The 17,993-nt window shown below is 46.3% G+C and overlaps 1 protein-coding gene across 1 annotated transcript; it reads left to right on the top strand.

Annotated features, from left to right (window-relative positions):
* Nucleotides 1-15,099: 15,099 nt before the first annotated feature.
* Nucleotides 15,100-17,085, top strand: GPR27 (G protein-coupled receptor 27). The gene has a single exon (XM_065642784.1). The coding sequence runs from the start codon at nt 15,136-15,138 to the stop codon at nt 16,276-16,278; it is 1,143 nt and encodes a 380-aa protein (XP_065498856.1). The 5' UTR covers nt 15,100-15,135; the 3' UTR covers nt 16,279-17,085.
* The last annotated feature ends 908 nt before the right edge of the window (nt 17,086-17,993 follow it).

Here is a 17,993-nt window from a genome sequence, read left to right as displayed (position 1 = left end):
TACCTGAGGCCACCGTCCTGCAGAGAGCATGCTGCCAGCAGCCCCTTCTCTGCCCATCCACAGATCGCACGACAGCTAATGAGTCTCCGGAGCTGCCTTTCTGAAGGCAATAATCTTTGTGTCCAGTTTGGCTTAGCAATGCTGGCCAAAAAAGCTAAATCTCCCTAAAAATCCAAGTTTTAGGACACAAAACTCTTGCACATTCACAAAGTGGAAGGATGAGTATCATGTAAACTGACCATAGATCATAGAATCGTAGAATCATAAAATACTTAGGGTTGGAAGGGACCTTCAAAGGTCACCTGGTCCAACCCCCCGCCATGAGCAGGGACATCTTCAACTAAATCAGGTTGCTCAGTCTCATCCAGCCTGGCCTTCGATGTCTCCAGGGACGGGGCATCTACCACCTCCCTGGGCAAACTGTTCCAGTACTTTCCCAACCTCATTGTAAAAAATTTCTTCCTCATGTCTAACCTGAATCTCCTCTCTTCTAGTTTAAAACCTTTGCCCCTTGTCCCGTTGTCACACATCCTGTCTTCTAGATGGCGACAATAATGCAACAATGAACCTTTACAGAATGGGTGGGGGGTGGGAAATTTATCTGTCTTCTCATATTTTCTACAACCTATTTAATTTACATGCTTGATTTTACAGGGAGACGTTCCTCATAATGCAGCACGGACATGTGCTAAAAACCTCACATTATTTTTATAATAATATTTTAAAAATGAAGATTCTCCCCAGAGGGACTATGCACAGTAGTAAAGTTAAACACCTACATAAGTGATAGCAGGATCAAGGACCATGAATCACATAGGTTTCCTTGCAAGCACATTTAGGAGGATGAATAATTTTATATCTACTTCGTCCTAAAAGAAAAATCAATAAAGACACACTCCTATAAAGAAATAAAAATCCAACAGTAAGAAAGGGCAGAGATCACCCATAAAAAGCAGTCTGTACAGTGATAATGAAGAAACAAAAAAAGTTAATGATTATGTTGTGCAGATGGAAAATGTTAACTGCTAAGCCAAATTAAATAAGATCTGGAAAACCAGTTGCACCTTCTCTTGCAATTTAATTTACTCCTCTTTAAATAGAAGGCAAGATAATGACCGTTTGGGAGAGCTTGGCATCTGAAAATTCACTGGTGTGCCTACTCCAAGATTTCTGTCTCTATTTTAATGGTGAGCCCACCCAACAAAACTAAACCAAACCAAACCCAAACCCTCCAAAAAACCCAACCCACAAAAAATGGCTGTATCTAGGCACCGATTTTCTCAGAAGAGCTGAAGAAGACAGGAGGAGAGCACTAATTTGTTACGACCCTGAAGGGCCACATCTTGTCCATGACTGCCATTGGCAGCCTCCACACTTACTACGTTTGGGTGTCCTCCTGCTGAGGTTGCCAGAGAAGTGCTGATTTTTGGACAGGCAGCAGCATCAGTCTGGAAAAAAGGCTAAAATCAATAGAATATATTACAAAAACTAACTTCCTCTGAATCCAGCACCTGCCTCTGACAGGAGACACGTGCTTCAGTGAAAACCTCCAGATTCCACTATCAGAGAGCTGCTCATCGTTTAAAACATGATAGGTCAGGTTGAAAACAAATTATTCTCTTATAAACAACCTGAGCTGCAGGGAACGATATAGAAGTACAACCCCCACGCCTCCGAGACATGGAGCAAGCACCAGGCAGCAGAGCCTGTATCATTATTCCAAATGAGACAAGCAAAGCCTCTGCTTATTTCTTGTTTACATCAGTTAATACCAGGCTTCACAGTGGCACAAGGTACGTTGTGGGAATCTCAAGTAACAGTAAATTAATCTGGTTGTGGAAGAAGGGCAATCACAGGATGCATTAAATTAGCACATCCTTTGCCTACAGAGATTTCTAAGAAGTCGTGACATAGAAGCAAAATTGAGTCTCCTGAGATAGATCTCACAAGGAAAAATGATCATGAGAAAAGCATCCTTATTCTGCTTAGCTGCCTCATACTGCCAGCATACCTTGAATAAAATAAATTCAGAGATTAAAAAAAATCCCAGGAAGTTATTAGCACTTTTAGAGAGATATTTATAGGGCTTTAATTAAGAATGTATTTCACTGATGTTTGCTATACATCTGGAAGGCTCCCTTTTAAAGAAATCCTAGTGATGCCACCTCCTGTGCTTTTGTACCTTCTCAAGCAGATTTACAATAAGGAAACTGTGTTATGGTGCAGTCCAGTGCTACAAGATGGTACAAAGGTGAGATGAGTTTCTTAAAGCTCATCATGATAGAAGGGACTCCTGGCTTTATCCATACACCCTTTCCCAGCCACATCCTCCTTTTGCTTGCAGAATTCTCCAGGTAAACAGGTAATTTTCTGCCAAGGCCTTATAAAGCAGGGCTGGGTGGCCGAGAACAGGATCAGCTGGTAGATCAGCTCAGCTGATTTCAGATGGGTAACAGCTGAAAATTTCCCAGGTAACAACTTGGCTGGGGGCAAGTGGAGGGGAAATACTGCTCAGCCCTATTCTCTGTGCTCCTAGCACTGCTTTCCTGCACCCAGTTTCAAGCACCTGAAACTCTTTGCCACAGCAAAGGCTCAAGTAACTCCATATTGTGGCTAATTAGAGTTGAAGTAGGCACAGCATAGGGGGAAGAAGCAATGAATACTTCACAACATGGTTTTACTTGAGATTTAAATCCCTACTTTTTACAATCCTTGCTGACCCCAAAATCTTGACAGCGATGGGTAGCTTGCATGTGTTTGAACTATGGTTTGCCTGTTGTGGTAGTGCAGGGAATCCCCAGGATATAAAGCAATGGTGGTTTGAGGGGGCACACTGCTTCTTAAAACCACCAGGCGCATCCTTTCTCCCTCTGACAGTTGTGTACCATCACTGTAGCAACTGCAATGCCTGTGTACATGAGAAATATGAGAAAACCATTAGGCTTATTTTAGCAATTTTCTAATGCAATGTAGCATCTGGAAGGGAGGAAGGGAACAAGCACCATATGAGCAGTCACATTGCATTTCCACCTTGGAAGTGTTCCACAGCTATTTCTGAGATGACAGGTACCACACCTCAGAAAACATCTACTAGATAAGCTGGGTTTGTTTGTTCAGTGCTCCTGGTAAAAAATAAACTGTGTGAAATGTTGGGCTAGACCTCTCTCCAGCCAAAGCTCTGCTTTTTTACTCCAAGGCACAGCTAGTTGGAGCATAAACTGTCACAGACTTGAGGGATGGCTCGAGCACAAGCCTTGGCTGCTGTGCCCAGCTGCTGCCCCACTGCCTCGCAGGCTGAGCCAATAGCCACGGAATGTAACTTCTCTACCAAATGCTGGTGTCACGATCACTTGCTCTTGAAACACTGCCTGGGACTTCAGAAGCATATTAAGTAACACAAGAGCTGCTCCTGATAGGTTCCCAGGAAGATAAACTGATCAACCGAAAGCCAAAGCAGAGGTGAGGATGAAGGGATTTTATTTGACATTTGCTTCCAGAGGCTTAAATAAATGGTTTTTAAAACATAAAACATGATATTAAAGTGTTGAATCCCAATACTTTTGGCAGAAGCTCCCTCATCCAGGAATGATTTCATATCAGCCAAGCTGTTAAGCAGAGGTTGTCATGGAAACAAGTTATATTCAAATGATATGGCCAGAGATATACTGTATTTAGTGAGTTCTTCATTTGCTGCATACTGGGAACATGTTAGAGCTAAATAATATTGCATAACTTTGTTTTGTTAAAAACAAACTGGCTTGCTGCCCCTGTTTTTCTGGCAGGCTTGCATCCAGCTCTGCCTGGGACGGAAAGTTCCGCGCACAACACTGAGCACCGCTCGGTGGGACAGGCTCCTCACACAGTGGGGTCCCGCAAGCTCCCGTGCAGAGAAGTCTGCCTTCAAATACACGAACCTACCAAAGTCAGACAAGCAAAGGAACCGTTCCTTAGCTTGTACAACTGACACAACCATTCACTGGTCCAACAGAGAAGTGCAGTTCAACTAGATCCTTTCCTTCCTTACTAAAAAAAGCTCCTACATTGCCTTGTGTAAGTCTAAAAAAAAAATCGATACAATGACTTAAAAGTAAAGCCAGTTCATGCGTCCATGGGTATCATGTAAGTGTCCATGACCTCCTTGTAAACATAGGACTCCTATTAACTTACTGCCTGTGAGTGATGCTAGAACAAATCTCAGAGTGGACCATGTGCATACTGAATCTGTACATCTGCTTTTTCAGCTGTGTAGCCATTAAAAAGTGCAGGAATTTTGTTCCACATGCCAGGAGTAAATGCCTATTTTTATATAAATAAAATTAATGGAATAGTTCTTGCTCAAGTTATAAACCCAAATCAAATCAGCTTGGGCCAGGACACTGTAGAAACTTCAGAAAAGTGAAAACAAAAATGAAAGACAAAATTGGCTCCAAAATCACTATCATGGGAACCGCTGTGCAGCTTTTATGGAGCAGCATCCAAAGGAAAGTGTTTTAAGCAGTCTCCCAAAGCATCAAAATTCCTGATTGCCAAATAAAAGCCAAGCACTTAGTAAAAGTCAAATGAAAGTAAAACCTTACCCTTAAAGTTGTTACATTACTGAACATACTGTAAAATGATTCACGGCAAGGTGATGGCATCTAATAACCTTCGGGTCCAGGGTCCTGTGAAAACAGAATGGGAGCTTTCTCACTTCTGGGGCAGGTAATCTCAATTTTTTCTAAGCTTTCTCTCTAGTACAGTTTATAAAGGAAAAAACAAGGCCAAATAGTTCCTCCAGTATACGAAAAAGCAAATAATAGGATGGACTTTTGCCAGATGTGAACATGAAGAAGGCAGTACCAGTCCTTTACCTACCTCAGATTAGTGTACAAGCTGTGAAGACATCAGTCTTTCCAGGATCCTTGATGCATGTCAGAATAACAGCTCCCTTTGGTTACCATCGCTTGGAAAGGAAGGCTGAGCCTCAGCCAAGCCCTTCACAGTTAAGTAAAGGCATGTATAGGCTGCAATAAGCTTTAGATTAGATCTTTATTCTTTACCCAGGCATCTTCGGGGAGCTGAAATAACTCAGTATCCAATTCATGCATCAGGTATTGGGAGACTTGAATTTCTTACTTAGCTTTGGACACAAGGCTTCTGCATTCATCCTTTCCCCTTCCCGTTCCCCATGCTTGCAAGCACTGCAGCTATATTAAGTGCTAAAGAAAGAGATGCCCAGCAAAGGTGAGGGTCAGAGGCATAAACACAGGAAACCTGATGGACCTCAAATCTAAATTATATGTTAGAAACAAACTCCAAACAGCTTTCTTTTCCTTATTTCCCAGAAAAAAAATATCTGCAGTGTGTTACACTTAGATATCGCTTCCCCAAACATGGGAATCCCAAAATAGCATCATCCACAGTGCTATTCAGTGTTACATTAAAGCAAAAAGAATGTTATTGGCACTGCATCTGGCATCAGCTTTGATGTGGAATATGAGCTTAAATACTGATTTTTTTTTTTTACTGACATCCCAGTATACAGCTGAAGGAAACAATATGCAAGAATCACATCCTACACACTGAGCAAACCATGTTAGCCTGTACTGCAGAGCAAGTCTGGGATGGAAAGCCTCATCTACTTGTAAAAAGCAGAAAAATTCTAAAGTATAAAACACACACAAAATAGTATTTTTATTTGTTTTATGCTCACCTCTTGCAAATTACGAGTTCAACACTGCTCTACAGTTCAGCTCATAAGGATCATTCAGCTTTCTGCATCATACTATCAAATTCGGTACCCGTCCAAGCCAGTAAAGCCAAGGCCCCCTCTGGAAATACACCACTAGAGGGAGACTGACTTCAGCAATGTAACATCCACGGGGAGAAAACCCTACAGAGCATTTGAAAAAAAAAAATCAAGATTCAGATAAAATGTGCTTCCTATAGCTCAGGTCAAAATTACTCTTTGTGTTTCTTCTTCACAAATAAAAGTGGCTGAAACTAATGGGTCAAGTTTGGCTTTGTTACTGTAAATTGAGGGAGCGTCATGTAAATGGGATGCGGCAGTCACGTATTCTACTGTTTGTAAGAGAGGTTAGGGCAACTCTACTGAAAAAAAAACCAACCACACACCAAGAAAAATACCCTAGCCACTGAAAATACTAATAGCTGTATCCTAGCAACATCACGGATTCCATGTGGACTTTGTTCTGGAGTCTACAGTCTTATTTCATCAAAATTATTGACTTTTCTCAAAATCTCTAAACAACCATCAAAAACCAGTTAGTGCTTTAAAAATACAAACATTTAATTAGTCATTTTAATAAGAAAAAAAAGAAAAGCAGCATTGCACACTAGCGCTCCCTTTTCATGGAGCTCAGTTTAGCTCCCTTTGAAATCAATGTCAAAATTCCCAGTTTATGGGCAGCCGAGCCAGGTCCCTCCTTTGAGAAGAAAAGCTGGAAATGGCCCTACAGAACTTGGTACATGAGGTTTGTTCCCCAGGCTGGACTCAAGGATTACACGGATGAAATTTATAGAGCTCTCCACGATCCTCCCAGTCATCGTGTCTTTAATGTAAACGTAATTCAACTGGCATCCAAATGATATTCAAAGGCTTTCTACAAGGCTTTTGTACTATGCATCTATGCATCTGACCAGTGTCCTTTTTTGGGTTTTTGTTTTGTTTTGTTTTGTTTTGTTTTTTCCTAAAGTTTGTTTTTATTTAACCACAATATGTTTTTCAAGATCACAAAAAAATGTGTAATCCTATTGGATCTTCCCAAAAGCCTGCTCCTCTCAGGTAAGAAAACTTTAGGTTTAACATAGCTCTGGGAGGTTTTCCCTCATCAGCCCTGCATCATTGATGTGAACTTTATTAGATAAAATACAAGAGCAAAAGGCCAAATAAATAAAAAATGAAACCAGCCACTTGTCTCAAAGAAAAACCCTTTGCACAAAAGGAACAACTAGGAAAAAAAACTCAACCCAAACAAATAAGCTGTTTGTTACTCTCAATAGCTTGCATGATGACCTGAGGGATCCCAGAGCATTTCGGTATTTAACTCAGGGTTTGGGCAGGCTTGGATTTTGGTCACAATTTTCACTCAACTCCAGACTACATCACAGATTTTCTGACAGTTTATATCTGTTATTTCAAGCTCTGCTTCAGGAAGTTAGCAAGACCTTTTACCAGAAAGAAAGTGCTATTAAAATAATAGATTCTTTTTCATCAGCCTGCTTTAAAAGCTCAGTTGATAGGATACTACGGTAAAAAACGTTTATCATGCTTTACTTAGCCTACAAAGTTGGTTGAGACCCATGAACACTTCTAAATTACAAAACCTTTTTACGTGCTGTTTCTATAGTTCAAAATTAAATGACGAGAGAATGCCTTTGTTGAAGAAGTAATTTAAATACAGAAGGGTTAGTTAGAGACTTTCAGCCCTTGAACATGAATCTGGTGATGCTCGATTTGAGTTCCAGACATGGCACTGAACAGTCTGTACTGTTCAGCGGTGCAGAGCCTCGAGCTGACCTCCAAACCACTGCTCTCGGTTTATCTGGATTATCATCCCGCTCCAACACCCTGGCAAGGGCTTTATCAAACAGAAAACACCCATTTAATTAAGAATTTAGCATTCAAGTTCACGGACTCTGATATTGTTAAATCTTGGAGTTTTAGTCATATTGAAGGTTTTTACATTGCTCATCCCTTCATTTCAACCAGCTGTGGAGGAGGGAAAGGGGCTGTAGGCAACGAGGGGATATCTGTTAGCACAGAGCACCAAAATCAGAGTCATTCTGGCTTCAGTCTAAGCTGTGCACAGGTATAAACCAACAGGAAAGCTAATATATAAGGACAATAGAGCAGCAAAGAAACCAGATTTCAGATTTTAATGACTCAAGTTAAAAGATGGTATCAGAAGGTACTTCGAGCATCTCAAATAACTCTCCATGATGATTAGATGAATTCCAAAACTGCTACAAGGAGAGCAACTAAACAAAAATTTACGAGTTGCATACCAAATTATGTTCCTGGTTACACCTTGAAAGAGTGCTGTTGGGCTAATTTATGCCAGGGTAATATGTAAAAGTGACAGAAAAAGTAAAATACACAATAAAGATGAAGATGTTTTGACTAGCCAAGCAGATTTTATTCGAAGGCTCTTTAGCATTTAGTAAGAGCAGCAACTGTTGACCAGGATTGAAATAAATGAAAAATTCTGTTGACCAGGATCGATGGCAGACACTGCAGAGAGCAAGTAGAGAACAGTAAGGGCTGAATTCACACTAAAGAAGTAAAAACCTGCTTCCCAGTGACTTTGAAAGTGAGCTTTCAGTTGTGCACTACCTCTTTTTTTTTTTTCCCCAGTTTTCTAAACAGGCATTCATAATGGGTCTATCCGAAAGCAGAGAAAGGATAGCAATGGAAATAAGTTGTTTCATAATCAAACCAGCCACCTTATGTTCTAAATCTGCCCACGGTGAATTCGCTGTTGGGTGCCAAAGGCTGTTTCACCATGATGAGGGTGGTAGTTTCACCCCGGGGACAGGGCGCAGTCCCTGCGCAGGGACGGCAGTTCGCGAGGGTTGAAGTCACGCAGCAAGACATGACAACACAGCATGTAAAGCCTGTTGTTGCCTGTTTGTCCTGCTGCCAGGGTTGACCTCAGCCCGTGGAGATGGCTGCAGCGCACACGTGAATGCAGGTAATTAGGAATACGCTTGCTCATTGCAAGATGTTATAACCCTTCCTGCTAATGAAGAACCTGGGGCCTGAGAAGCACCACAGTGGCAGAGCCAAGGGCTGGCAGTGCTCCTAAAGGCAATAAGCTGCTTATCTCCAGCCTAAAGAGTTTATAGCACCCATGGATCTCCAAAAGCTCATTAGCTCCTCAGTAAGCAGCTGAGACATTAGATGCACAAGCAGAACAGCAGTGGCTTGAGGATGCTACAGTACAGATAACACTTCTGGGGTTGGCTAGTCTGTAGCAGGCTGGTTCAATAGCCTGAAGCAAGCCCACTTACATATAAACTGGAGAAAGCTTGATCTTGCGAAATGCTCCTTAGTATCCAGCTTCGCTAGCAGGAGAGCAAGTAGGTAAAATTTAGCCCTGAGGAGGGGCTGCACCTGCCTCTCTGGTACCCAATGGGAGTGGGACCTGGCAGGGCACCGTGTCTTGCAGCATCAGCTGCCACGGCAGCGGAGGAAGCCACATGTCCAGATGTGGCCTAAAATCACATCCACTTCTCTCTTGCCCTGCACTCCTCCAGTCACTCACTGCCTCCAGGACAGAGGGGTGGGAAGTGCAAGGCAAGCAGATGGTCTGTGTCCCATGAGAGAGAGCTACAGAGAAAGGAAGAGAAGAAACAGGAAAATCCGTGCCAAGGGAGGGTCCCCTGGAGATTTTTAGAGAACTGGCTTTTCCTAACTTTCTCCGTGGGACTGGATCACAGCTACAGCTCCTGTGGAAAGCCATTGTCAGGGATATTTCCTGTCTCACTGTGGCTATTCCCCATGTCACAGGGGAACTCTTCCACAAAAGAGCTGCTTCTGAAGAACAGCATGTCACCAACAATTCAGCTGGTTTAGTTTAGCAGAGCCAGTGATAGAAGCGAGCACAAGGAGCTATTCTTCCCCTCTGCTTTTCTTCCTTCTCCATTGAGCAAAGTCTTTAAAGACCAGTTCCCTTTGCAGAAGGCTACAGAACTTTTAGCAAGCGCTGTGCATGGAGGCATTCACAGCCATGATACCTGTGTCTGGTTATTTCCAGTCAAAATAATCTCCTACTCAATTATGGAGAAGAATAGAGAAGCTCAGCCTGACTCACAATCACATGGGGGAAAAATGAGAGGAGTTGTTCAAGTTCAAAACGTTCAGCTTGCTGTGGAGGAGGATTAGTACCGCTGTGGAAGGAGGCTTTCTCTCCCTCTGCAACAGCACAGCACTAAGGGATGGAAAAGACCCGAGTCCACTTCCCTGCTGTGCCAAATATACTCCTCCGTTCTTCCCTCCTCCCTCCCCAAGAGAGCACATGAAGTATTAAACAGCTAGGAACAAGCCCTTGGAAAATGTGATAGCTAGCTGTCAGATACCTCTCTGGCAGAAAGATACAGCTATGTGACTGTTTGCCTGCAGATCCTCTGCTGCCATCCAGGAAACCGGGATTCAACAGCAACATTAATACTCTCACCCACTTCGGTGTCATCTGTACATTTTCACAACTGTGCTAATAGTTCTGTGAACAAAACCACATACAAAATGCTTCATGAGCGTTTTGCTGAGCACAAATCCAGCCTCTGCTTGCTTATGTTCTTCCCAGCCCGATGGCAGCCCCCAGTGCCCCATCCCTGACCTGATGTCTGGACCCTCTGGAAGTGAGAGGTAGGGTGGGAATTTTCCAGCATTGGTTTAAACCTGTCTTCATTTCACTGACATGTACCAGCACTGTGCCCCCGTTACAGAGGGCAAGCATGAGTCCTGTGCAATGCAGTTATTTTGGGTAGTACTGTAAATTTTGCAGACTTAAAACTTCTCACACTGTTTTCATGGAATCATAGAATGTCCTGAATTGGAAGGCACTCACAAGGATCATCCAATCCAACTCCTGTCCCTGCAAGGACATTCATGTTAGCCAGTGCTCAAACATTACCTTAATGTGCCATCTTCTGTCATTGTCACGAAGTATTATTGTGATCCTTGTAAACACCCACAAACCTACCTCATTATCTCCTTGCACTCCCTCCTTTGCAGGGATGAGTTACACCGATGCCATTCCCCAGGCTGCAGCCTGACTGTTCACTCCTCCTCCCCCTTCTCTAGAGTTCATATCGGCTCTCTCTCCCATCTCACAGTTGGATTTCAAGTTCCCTTGGAAAAGGGACAGCTTTTTGTTTTGCTTATGTAGCACCCTGGTCCCTGACTCACTCTGTTAGGTGCAAAGATAACACAAATAATGACTGTCATCCGGAGAGCTGTCTGGGAATTACAGGAAGCTGGGAAGGAGGATCCAAATCTTTTTTGTGCCAGCATCCGACTCAAGGCCCCGTTATCCCTTTCTGCTCCAGACTGACATTTCCATCTCCTTGATAAGTAAGCCTGAAAACCTTTCCTTGCCTGAATTATGTGCGATGGCAAAATTGTTTGGGCTGACTGCTCTCACCCGTCCTGCTTCTCGGTGGTGTCTCTGCCATGGAGAGGCTCCGAGTTTGTCCTTCAGGCACGTCCAGACATTTTCTACTTCTTCTTCTTCTCTTCTGTCACATTGGGGATAACACGTTGATTTCTACTGCAGTAGTGCCATGGGATACAAGATACTTCTCTTTCATGAAACGTTATGCATAGCTCTCAGACACAAGAACACAAATAACATCACCAATAATAAATAGCTAAGGCTTTGGGAAGAATACTGCTGGCTGGTGGAAAGAAAGCAATACACCACAGTATTTGCTGTAAGAATTCGTATTTCAGCTGTCTTTCCCATTCTAGGCAGCGAGTGGAGAACACAAAGAGGCAGGCAATTCAAGTAAAGCACATTGAAAGGTCAGAGGAATCCATCTAGCTGCTGCAGCACCATTTTGTAAGCAGAGAATAGCTCTTCATTAAACTCATTTTCTGAAAGTGATTGAAGTGAGAAAGGGAAATATTAATAGCTTAACACACTCATTAGGATCTCTGGAAATTACCTGCTCCACACAACTGCTGCGATGGATCTGGCTTTTGTCTGGCTATGCCCAAATCCATGCACACCCAGCGTTTCCAGCCCCTGCCTGGGCACTGGAGGTTGGAGCCTGGTGTTTTGGTGCCGTGCCCGGGGGTACACCCATGCTGTGGGCTGGATGCCCGGTAGCATGCTGCACAACCAAGCAGCACCAAGGGTAAAAGCTTCGGTGTGGGGCTGTCAGGGCAGTCCCTGCAGCTCCTTTTGACTATTCATGGTGGACCCCTCCCCAGGGTACCACTGTCGGCGGGCTAGAAAAGCTTCTTGAGCAGCTCCATGACAGCAGAGGGGTTACTAAATATCCTATTTCTTATTTTTTAGTCAAATACTGTAAATGTGGCACTGCTCTAATGTCCAAACTGAGTCTGAGCCTGGGCAAGGATCTTGGTTGAACCCGACGGGGCTGACGCAAAGAGGAGGTGCAGCACCCCGAAGTGCGGGCGCGGGGGCACCCGGCTGGGGCAGGGAGGGCTCTTCCTCTGGCAGGGAGATCAGAACAAGGGCTGGGGTGTCACTTACAGGGAGAACTACACTGGTGGGTCTAACCTCATGTCAGCCACGTTGGAGGCAAGGAGCCAGTTTGTTTGAAGCCTGTTAAGCCAACACCTGCCTTTTATTTCCCTGTTGCCTCTAGTTGTTCCTTTAGCAATGCACCTCTCAGCAAGCCCCGCAAGTAAAGCTGTCCTCAAATTCCTGGCTCACACCACCTACAGCACTATATAGCAGTCTCATCAGGGGAGCAGGCCCAGGAAGATGGAAGAAACACCATTCCCTGCCAGCTCTCCCCTTGCTACAGGTGGGAGAAAGATGAGCTAGCAATTTGCTGCTGGCCTGGCAAGATAGCAGTGAATTACGGCAGCTCCTGAGCCAGCTCAGCTGCGCTGGCGAGCATTCAGGGAGAGGAGAAACCCTACCCACAGGCACGGAGGAGGGAAGCAGGTGTGTTATTCCCTTTTGCTCACTTGATGGCAGAGATCACAGAGCTAACATGGGCCATAAGGTCTCCTCTGCTCCTCTGAGAAGCTGGGTGCCCCCAAGGACAACAGATTCTCGTACTTGTGCTTGGCAAAGCGCTTTGGCTGCTGGCACCCTGCCGTGGGACAGTCCCTGAACAGGGTCCCGTGTTGCACCGGGGGTAAGCGAGGCACGTGACATCCCCAGCTCCTCCAGAAAGGCACCGCTCCTGACGCCGGTGCAGGGGCTGCCGAGGGGACATCACGCACCCGTCACTCAGGTCACTGCACAGATGTGAGAAACGCCTTGAAAATTGCACAAAGCACTGAACAACCCATGGGCAATTCTCTGTCACAGTAAAACTTCAGTGCAAATGAGAAACCTAACAACTGAAATCAGCTCAGATGTACTGGTAGGAAGCAAAAAGCAGCCTCAATTATCTGCCACTTTTTTTTTTTTTTTTCCTCTCTGGATTTCTTTGCTTTCCTAACGCTAGTAATAAATAACAAATACAAACCAGACCCACAGGCAAATGAAATCCTGTGTGTAATACAGATTGCCCCCAACACATCTTTGGGACAAAGTCTGATTTTGCTGCCACCACTGTTCAAATGCCAGGAGTTCAGCAGAGCTGCTCTGGGTGTCTGGTGGCACAACCGAGGTTTGTGCCTGGTCCCTGTCAGATGCGGTGGCGCTTTCTGAAACCAGCCAGAAAGATCCGCTAAAAATCTGGTCCACTGACATCCACTTTTGCGGCTGGTGCGGACCATTTAATTGCTATAGTTTCTGCAATAATGCTGAATTTACTGATGTCTTTTAATAGAATGCTCAAAAAGGATTTCAGATGTGTCCTTCACAAGAGGACATGAAGGAAACTCAGTAACAGTACGATAATTGCATTAGCATCTCCAGCAAGCCCAGGGCTGCACGGTGGTGCGTGCTTTACAAGGCACAGAGAGAGGCCTTAGTCTACATACAGGACGGCAAAGTGGGAGAGAGAAAGGACAAGTCTCTGCATGCCACTGTCCTACATTAATTAAACTGTATTTTATAAGCCTGCACCAACAGTGTGGGTGCCATCAGCAGAAGCTCTGTGCTAGTCAGACCAAAGGCATTTTACCCAGCTCACAAAAACCTGCTCAGCCCTCCACAGACCTCATATAACTGAGTCTAGAGACTGGTAAGCACCTGCATGATGCAGAAATGCAGAAAGCATCAATGTGGTTCAGGGACATTTTGCCATCTCCCCTTTCCTTCTGTCTTGTTAGGAACCCTATGTCAGGCCTCAGACCTCAGGCTCCTGACTTGCAGAGGTAGCTTTTCCTTGATGTTCACACTGTTTCACCACGCGAGCTTGCTGCAAACCTCCTTCCCCTGCAAACCTCCGTACCCAGCAAGGAACCGTGTGCCTGGACGCTCCGCTGCAACAGGCACTACTGGACTTGCCTCCTGTGTGCAGAGTTAAATAGCTATTTGGTATGACTATAAACAGAAGTACACTGGTGAATGCGACACAGGTATATCACTAACGCATGGATATATTGGATTGATACATACATGCAGCAGGTATCAATGCATGTGCATATGGGCATATACACACCTCTGTCATGCACATACACACATCGCCTGCATAAGCTATAAACGGCTTCACCCCTCCTCCTCCAGAAGGGGACGCGGGGGCTCTCCGAGGCCACACGGCAGCGGGACAGCAGCAGCGGACGGTCAGCCCACCCCGCAGCGGCGCCGCGGGGACCCCGCGCTCATCCCGGGTGCCTCCGAGCCCCATCGCGACACCCGCTCCCGCCGCTGCATCCCCCCCGCTCCGCCCCGCCCCGCGGAGGCAGCGGGAGAAGGGCGGGGGCCGGCGGGGCCCCCGGCTGCGGGCGGCTCGGCTCCGCTCCCAGCCCCGCTGCGGCAGCGGAACCTCCGCGCCGCTGCGCGCCTGACTCAGCCCCGCGCTCCGCAGGGGCCGGGCTGCGCGGGGGGCGGAGGCAGGGCGGAGGGAAGAAGGAGGAGGAGGGAAGGACGGGAAGAAGGAGGGAGGGGGATTTACCCCATTGTCCTCGGCGGGAGCTGGGCAGCGCCGCCGCCGCTGTGCGCAGGCTCGGCCGGCCCCTCGCCCGGCGCGGAGGAGCAGCTCGCCGGCGGTAAGGGGGTGGCTCCGCGCCGCGCCTCGCCCCCAGCGCATCCCCCAGCCCCATGGGGCGGCGGCGGCGCCGGGCGCGGCCCTAGCGCGGCCGCGGGGCGGGAGAGCCTCATGGCCCGCGGGGAGCGCGGCGGCAGCGCCCCGCGTCGCCGGGGCGGCCGGGGCGGCGGCGGCGTTGGCGGCGGGGGGAGGTCGGCGGCGGCGGGCATGGGGGCGCCGGGCGGTGCGGCCCTCGGCCCCGGCGCGCTGCCCCGGCGCTGAGCCCCCGAACCTGCCTGCGCGGCGCCGCCGAGGAGGAGGAGGAGAAGAAGGAGGAGGAGGAAGGACCCGATGGCGAACAGCAGCGAGCTGGGGAGCAGCAGCAGCCCGCACCTGCCCAGCGCCGGCGGCCTGCTGAGCGCCTCCGGGCTGAAGCTGGCCACCCTGGGCTTGATCCTCTGCGTGAGCCTGGCGGGGAACGTGCTCTTCGCCTGGCTCATCCTCAAGGACCGGCACCTGCACCGCGCCCCGTACTACCTGCTGCTGGACCTCTGCCTGGCTGATGGGCTCCGCTCGCTGGCCTGCTTCCCCTTCGTCATGCTGTCGGTGCGCAGCGGGGCTGCCTGGCCCCACGGCCCCCTCAGCTGCAAGGTGCTGGCCTTCCTGGCCGTGCTTTTCTGCTTCCACGCCGCCTTCCTGCTCTTCTGCGTCGGGGTCACGCGCTACATGGCTATCGCTCACCACCGCTTCTATGCCAAGCGCATGACGGGCTGGACCTGCCTGGCTGTGGTGTGCATGGTGTGGACTCTCTCCATGGCCATGGCCTTCCCCCCGGTCTTCGATGTGGGCACCTACAAGTTCATCCGGGAAGAGGAGCAGTGCATCTTTGAGCACCGCTATGTCAAGGCCAATGACACGCTGGGCTTCATGCTTATGCTGGCGGCTGTCATCGCCGCCACCCACCTGGTCTACATCAAGCTGCTCTTCTTCATCCACGGCCACCGCAAGATGAAGCCAGCTCAGCTGGTACCGGCCATCAGCCAAAACTGGACTTTCCACGGGCCAGGAGCCACCGGCCAAGCAGCTGCAAACTGGACGGCTGGCTTTGGCAGGGGGCCCACGCCGCCCACCCTCGTGGGCATAAGGCAGGCCACCCACAGCCAGATCAAGAGGCTGCTGGTGCTGGAGGAGTTTAAGATGGAGAAAAGGCTCTGCAAGATGTTCTACATGATCACCTTGCTCTTCCTGCTCCTCTGGTCCCCCTACATTGTGGCCTGCTACCTGCGGGTCTTCATTAAGGCCAGCTCCATCCCCCAGGTCTACCTGACCACCTCAGTGTGGATGACGTTTGCCCAGGCAGGGGTCAACCCCATCCTCTGCTTCATCTTCAACAAGGAGCTCAGGGTCTGTCTCCGAGCCCACTTCCCATGCTGCCAAAGTATCCAGAGCACCCAGGGCACCATCCTTTGCGATCTCAAGAGCTTTGGGATGTAGGGGGGCTTTTCTCTTTCTAAAAAAGAAAGATGGATATAATTTTCCATGTTTCTGCATATGATCTCGAGAGTGTGACCTGTGGGGGACATACTAAACCACCACCCAGCACCCAAACCTTAGGCTGTAAGAAGCTATTTTATTTATTTTTCTATATTTTGCGTATGCTCTCTTCAGAACATAAGAAGTTGCTGTCTATGGGAACAGGTACTTGAGCAGAACACCCCTAAACCTTAGGCAGTAAGAAGCTGGTTTTCTTTGTGATTGTGTGGTTTTTAAAAACAAAACAGGGCTCCAAGTTTCTGGTCTTGCTTCTAACGTTTCTAAACATGATTCCAACAGATACGGATTAAGGCCATGACATTTTTTTGTTTCCCTATTCCTGTCTGTTTTGATAAAGGCTTAACAGTTTTACTCATGTAATATTTGATAAGGGCCAAGACAATTTTATACTAAAGTTATTTTTGATGACCTCAAGAGGTGTTGTTTTATTATCATTTGATTTTAAGTGAAGAACAAGAAGAGGACGTTCCTAATGTGGTCAGAAGTCAGTTTTTGGTGGGAGCTGTTGGGTTCATTCATTCTCAAATGGTTTGAGTATTTGAAGCAGTTACTTATAACTTTTGCTTGACATGCAAACAGTGTAGAACTAATTTCAATTTTCTTGTTGCACTATTCATTTGGTAATATTTCAGAACTATTTGTGAAATGTGGTTTTAAAATATCAACTTTAAAAATTATCAACTATAGCAGTTTTTAAAACCTAGATTGAAATTCATATTTTACTGCCTTTCTAGGAAGTTATCTACAAACCTGGGTAATACTTGTACACTTTGACTGTTTTCTTTAATAAAATATTGAAAACTTTCACTGTATGTAATTGTTTCAGAATGGCACCATTCTGCTTTGCTGACAAATAACTCATGTATGTGGAAGGTTGTATGTCTTGTGTCTGAGTAGATTTCACAGCTGAGGTTATTATGGACAAGCACAATCCTTATTTGCTGTTAGCTCTCAATTTAGGTGTTTATACCAATAAAAGTGACTAAAGCGATTTTTAAGAAGACTTAAGTTCATGATGGGCAACAGGTTTAAATAGCACAATTTTTGTGTCTACTGTAACCAAATTTCTGCTTTAGCTAATTGCCCCTCTGTTAATGATAGAAAAGAGTGAGTAATCATGGATCGCTAATTTTAGTTGGCAGTTTTTTAACATGGTGGCTTGGTTAATACTGTACTCATTTGTAAACTATTCTTAATGGGTAATTTACATTTATGAAGCATGGCATTTTAGCCTGCTTTGTTGTTCTACAAAAACTACTCTGAAAGTATCTTGAATGGCAGCCTGATGGCAAGATCCTGACACAACTTTTTAGCCTTTTCAGAGGAAGCTGTCCCTGATGCACTTTCTTTCTGATGTATCATATAACATTTAAAAAACATTGGTCATCGCAGTGCTGGAGAGTGTCGCACACAAAATGAGAGAAATAAGCTCAGTTTCCATGAAGAAATCTGTCTGTTAAAAGTAATTCTGTAGAGAGTAGTCCAAAGTTGTTAGACATGAATTGAGAAATAGTTGTCCTGACTGAAGTGAGCATAGAAATGTTGGACAGTTAGATTAGAAGGGGGCTGAGGTGGCAGCTCTAGATTTAGACAGGGAATAAAACTAGGGGAGTCTTCTGGTTTGGTTTTATGTCTTGCTTTCCACCCCCAACTCA

The sequence above is a fragment of the Caloenas nicobarica genome, chromosome 11 (assembly GCF_036013445.1).
Source record: "Caloenas nicobarica isolate bCalNic1 chromosome 11, bCalNic1.hap1, whole genome shotgun sequence".
Lineage (NCBI taxonomy): Eukaryota > Metazoa > Chordata > Aves > Columbiformes > Columbidae > Caloenas > Caloenas nicobarica.
This window is presented reverse-complemented; position numbering and strand designations above follow the sequence as displayed.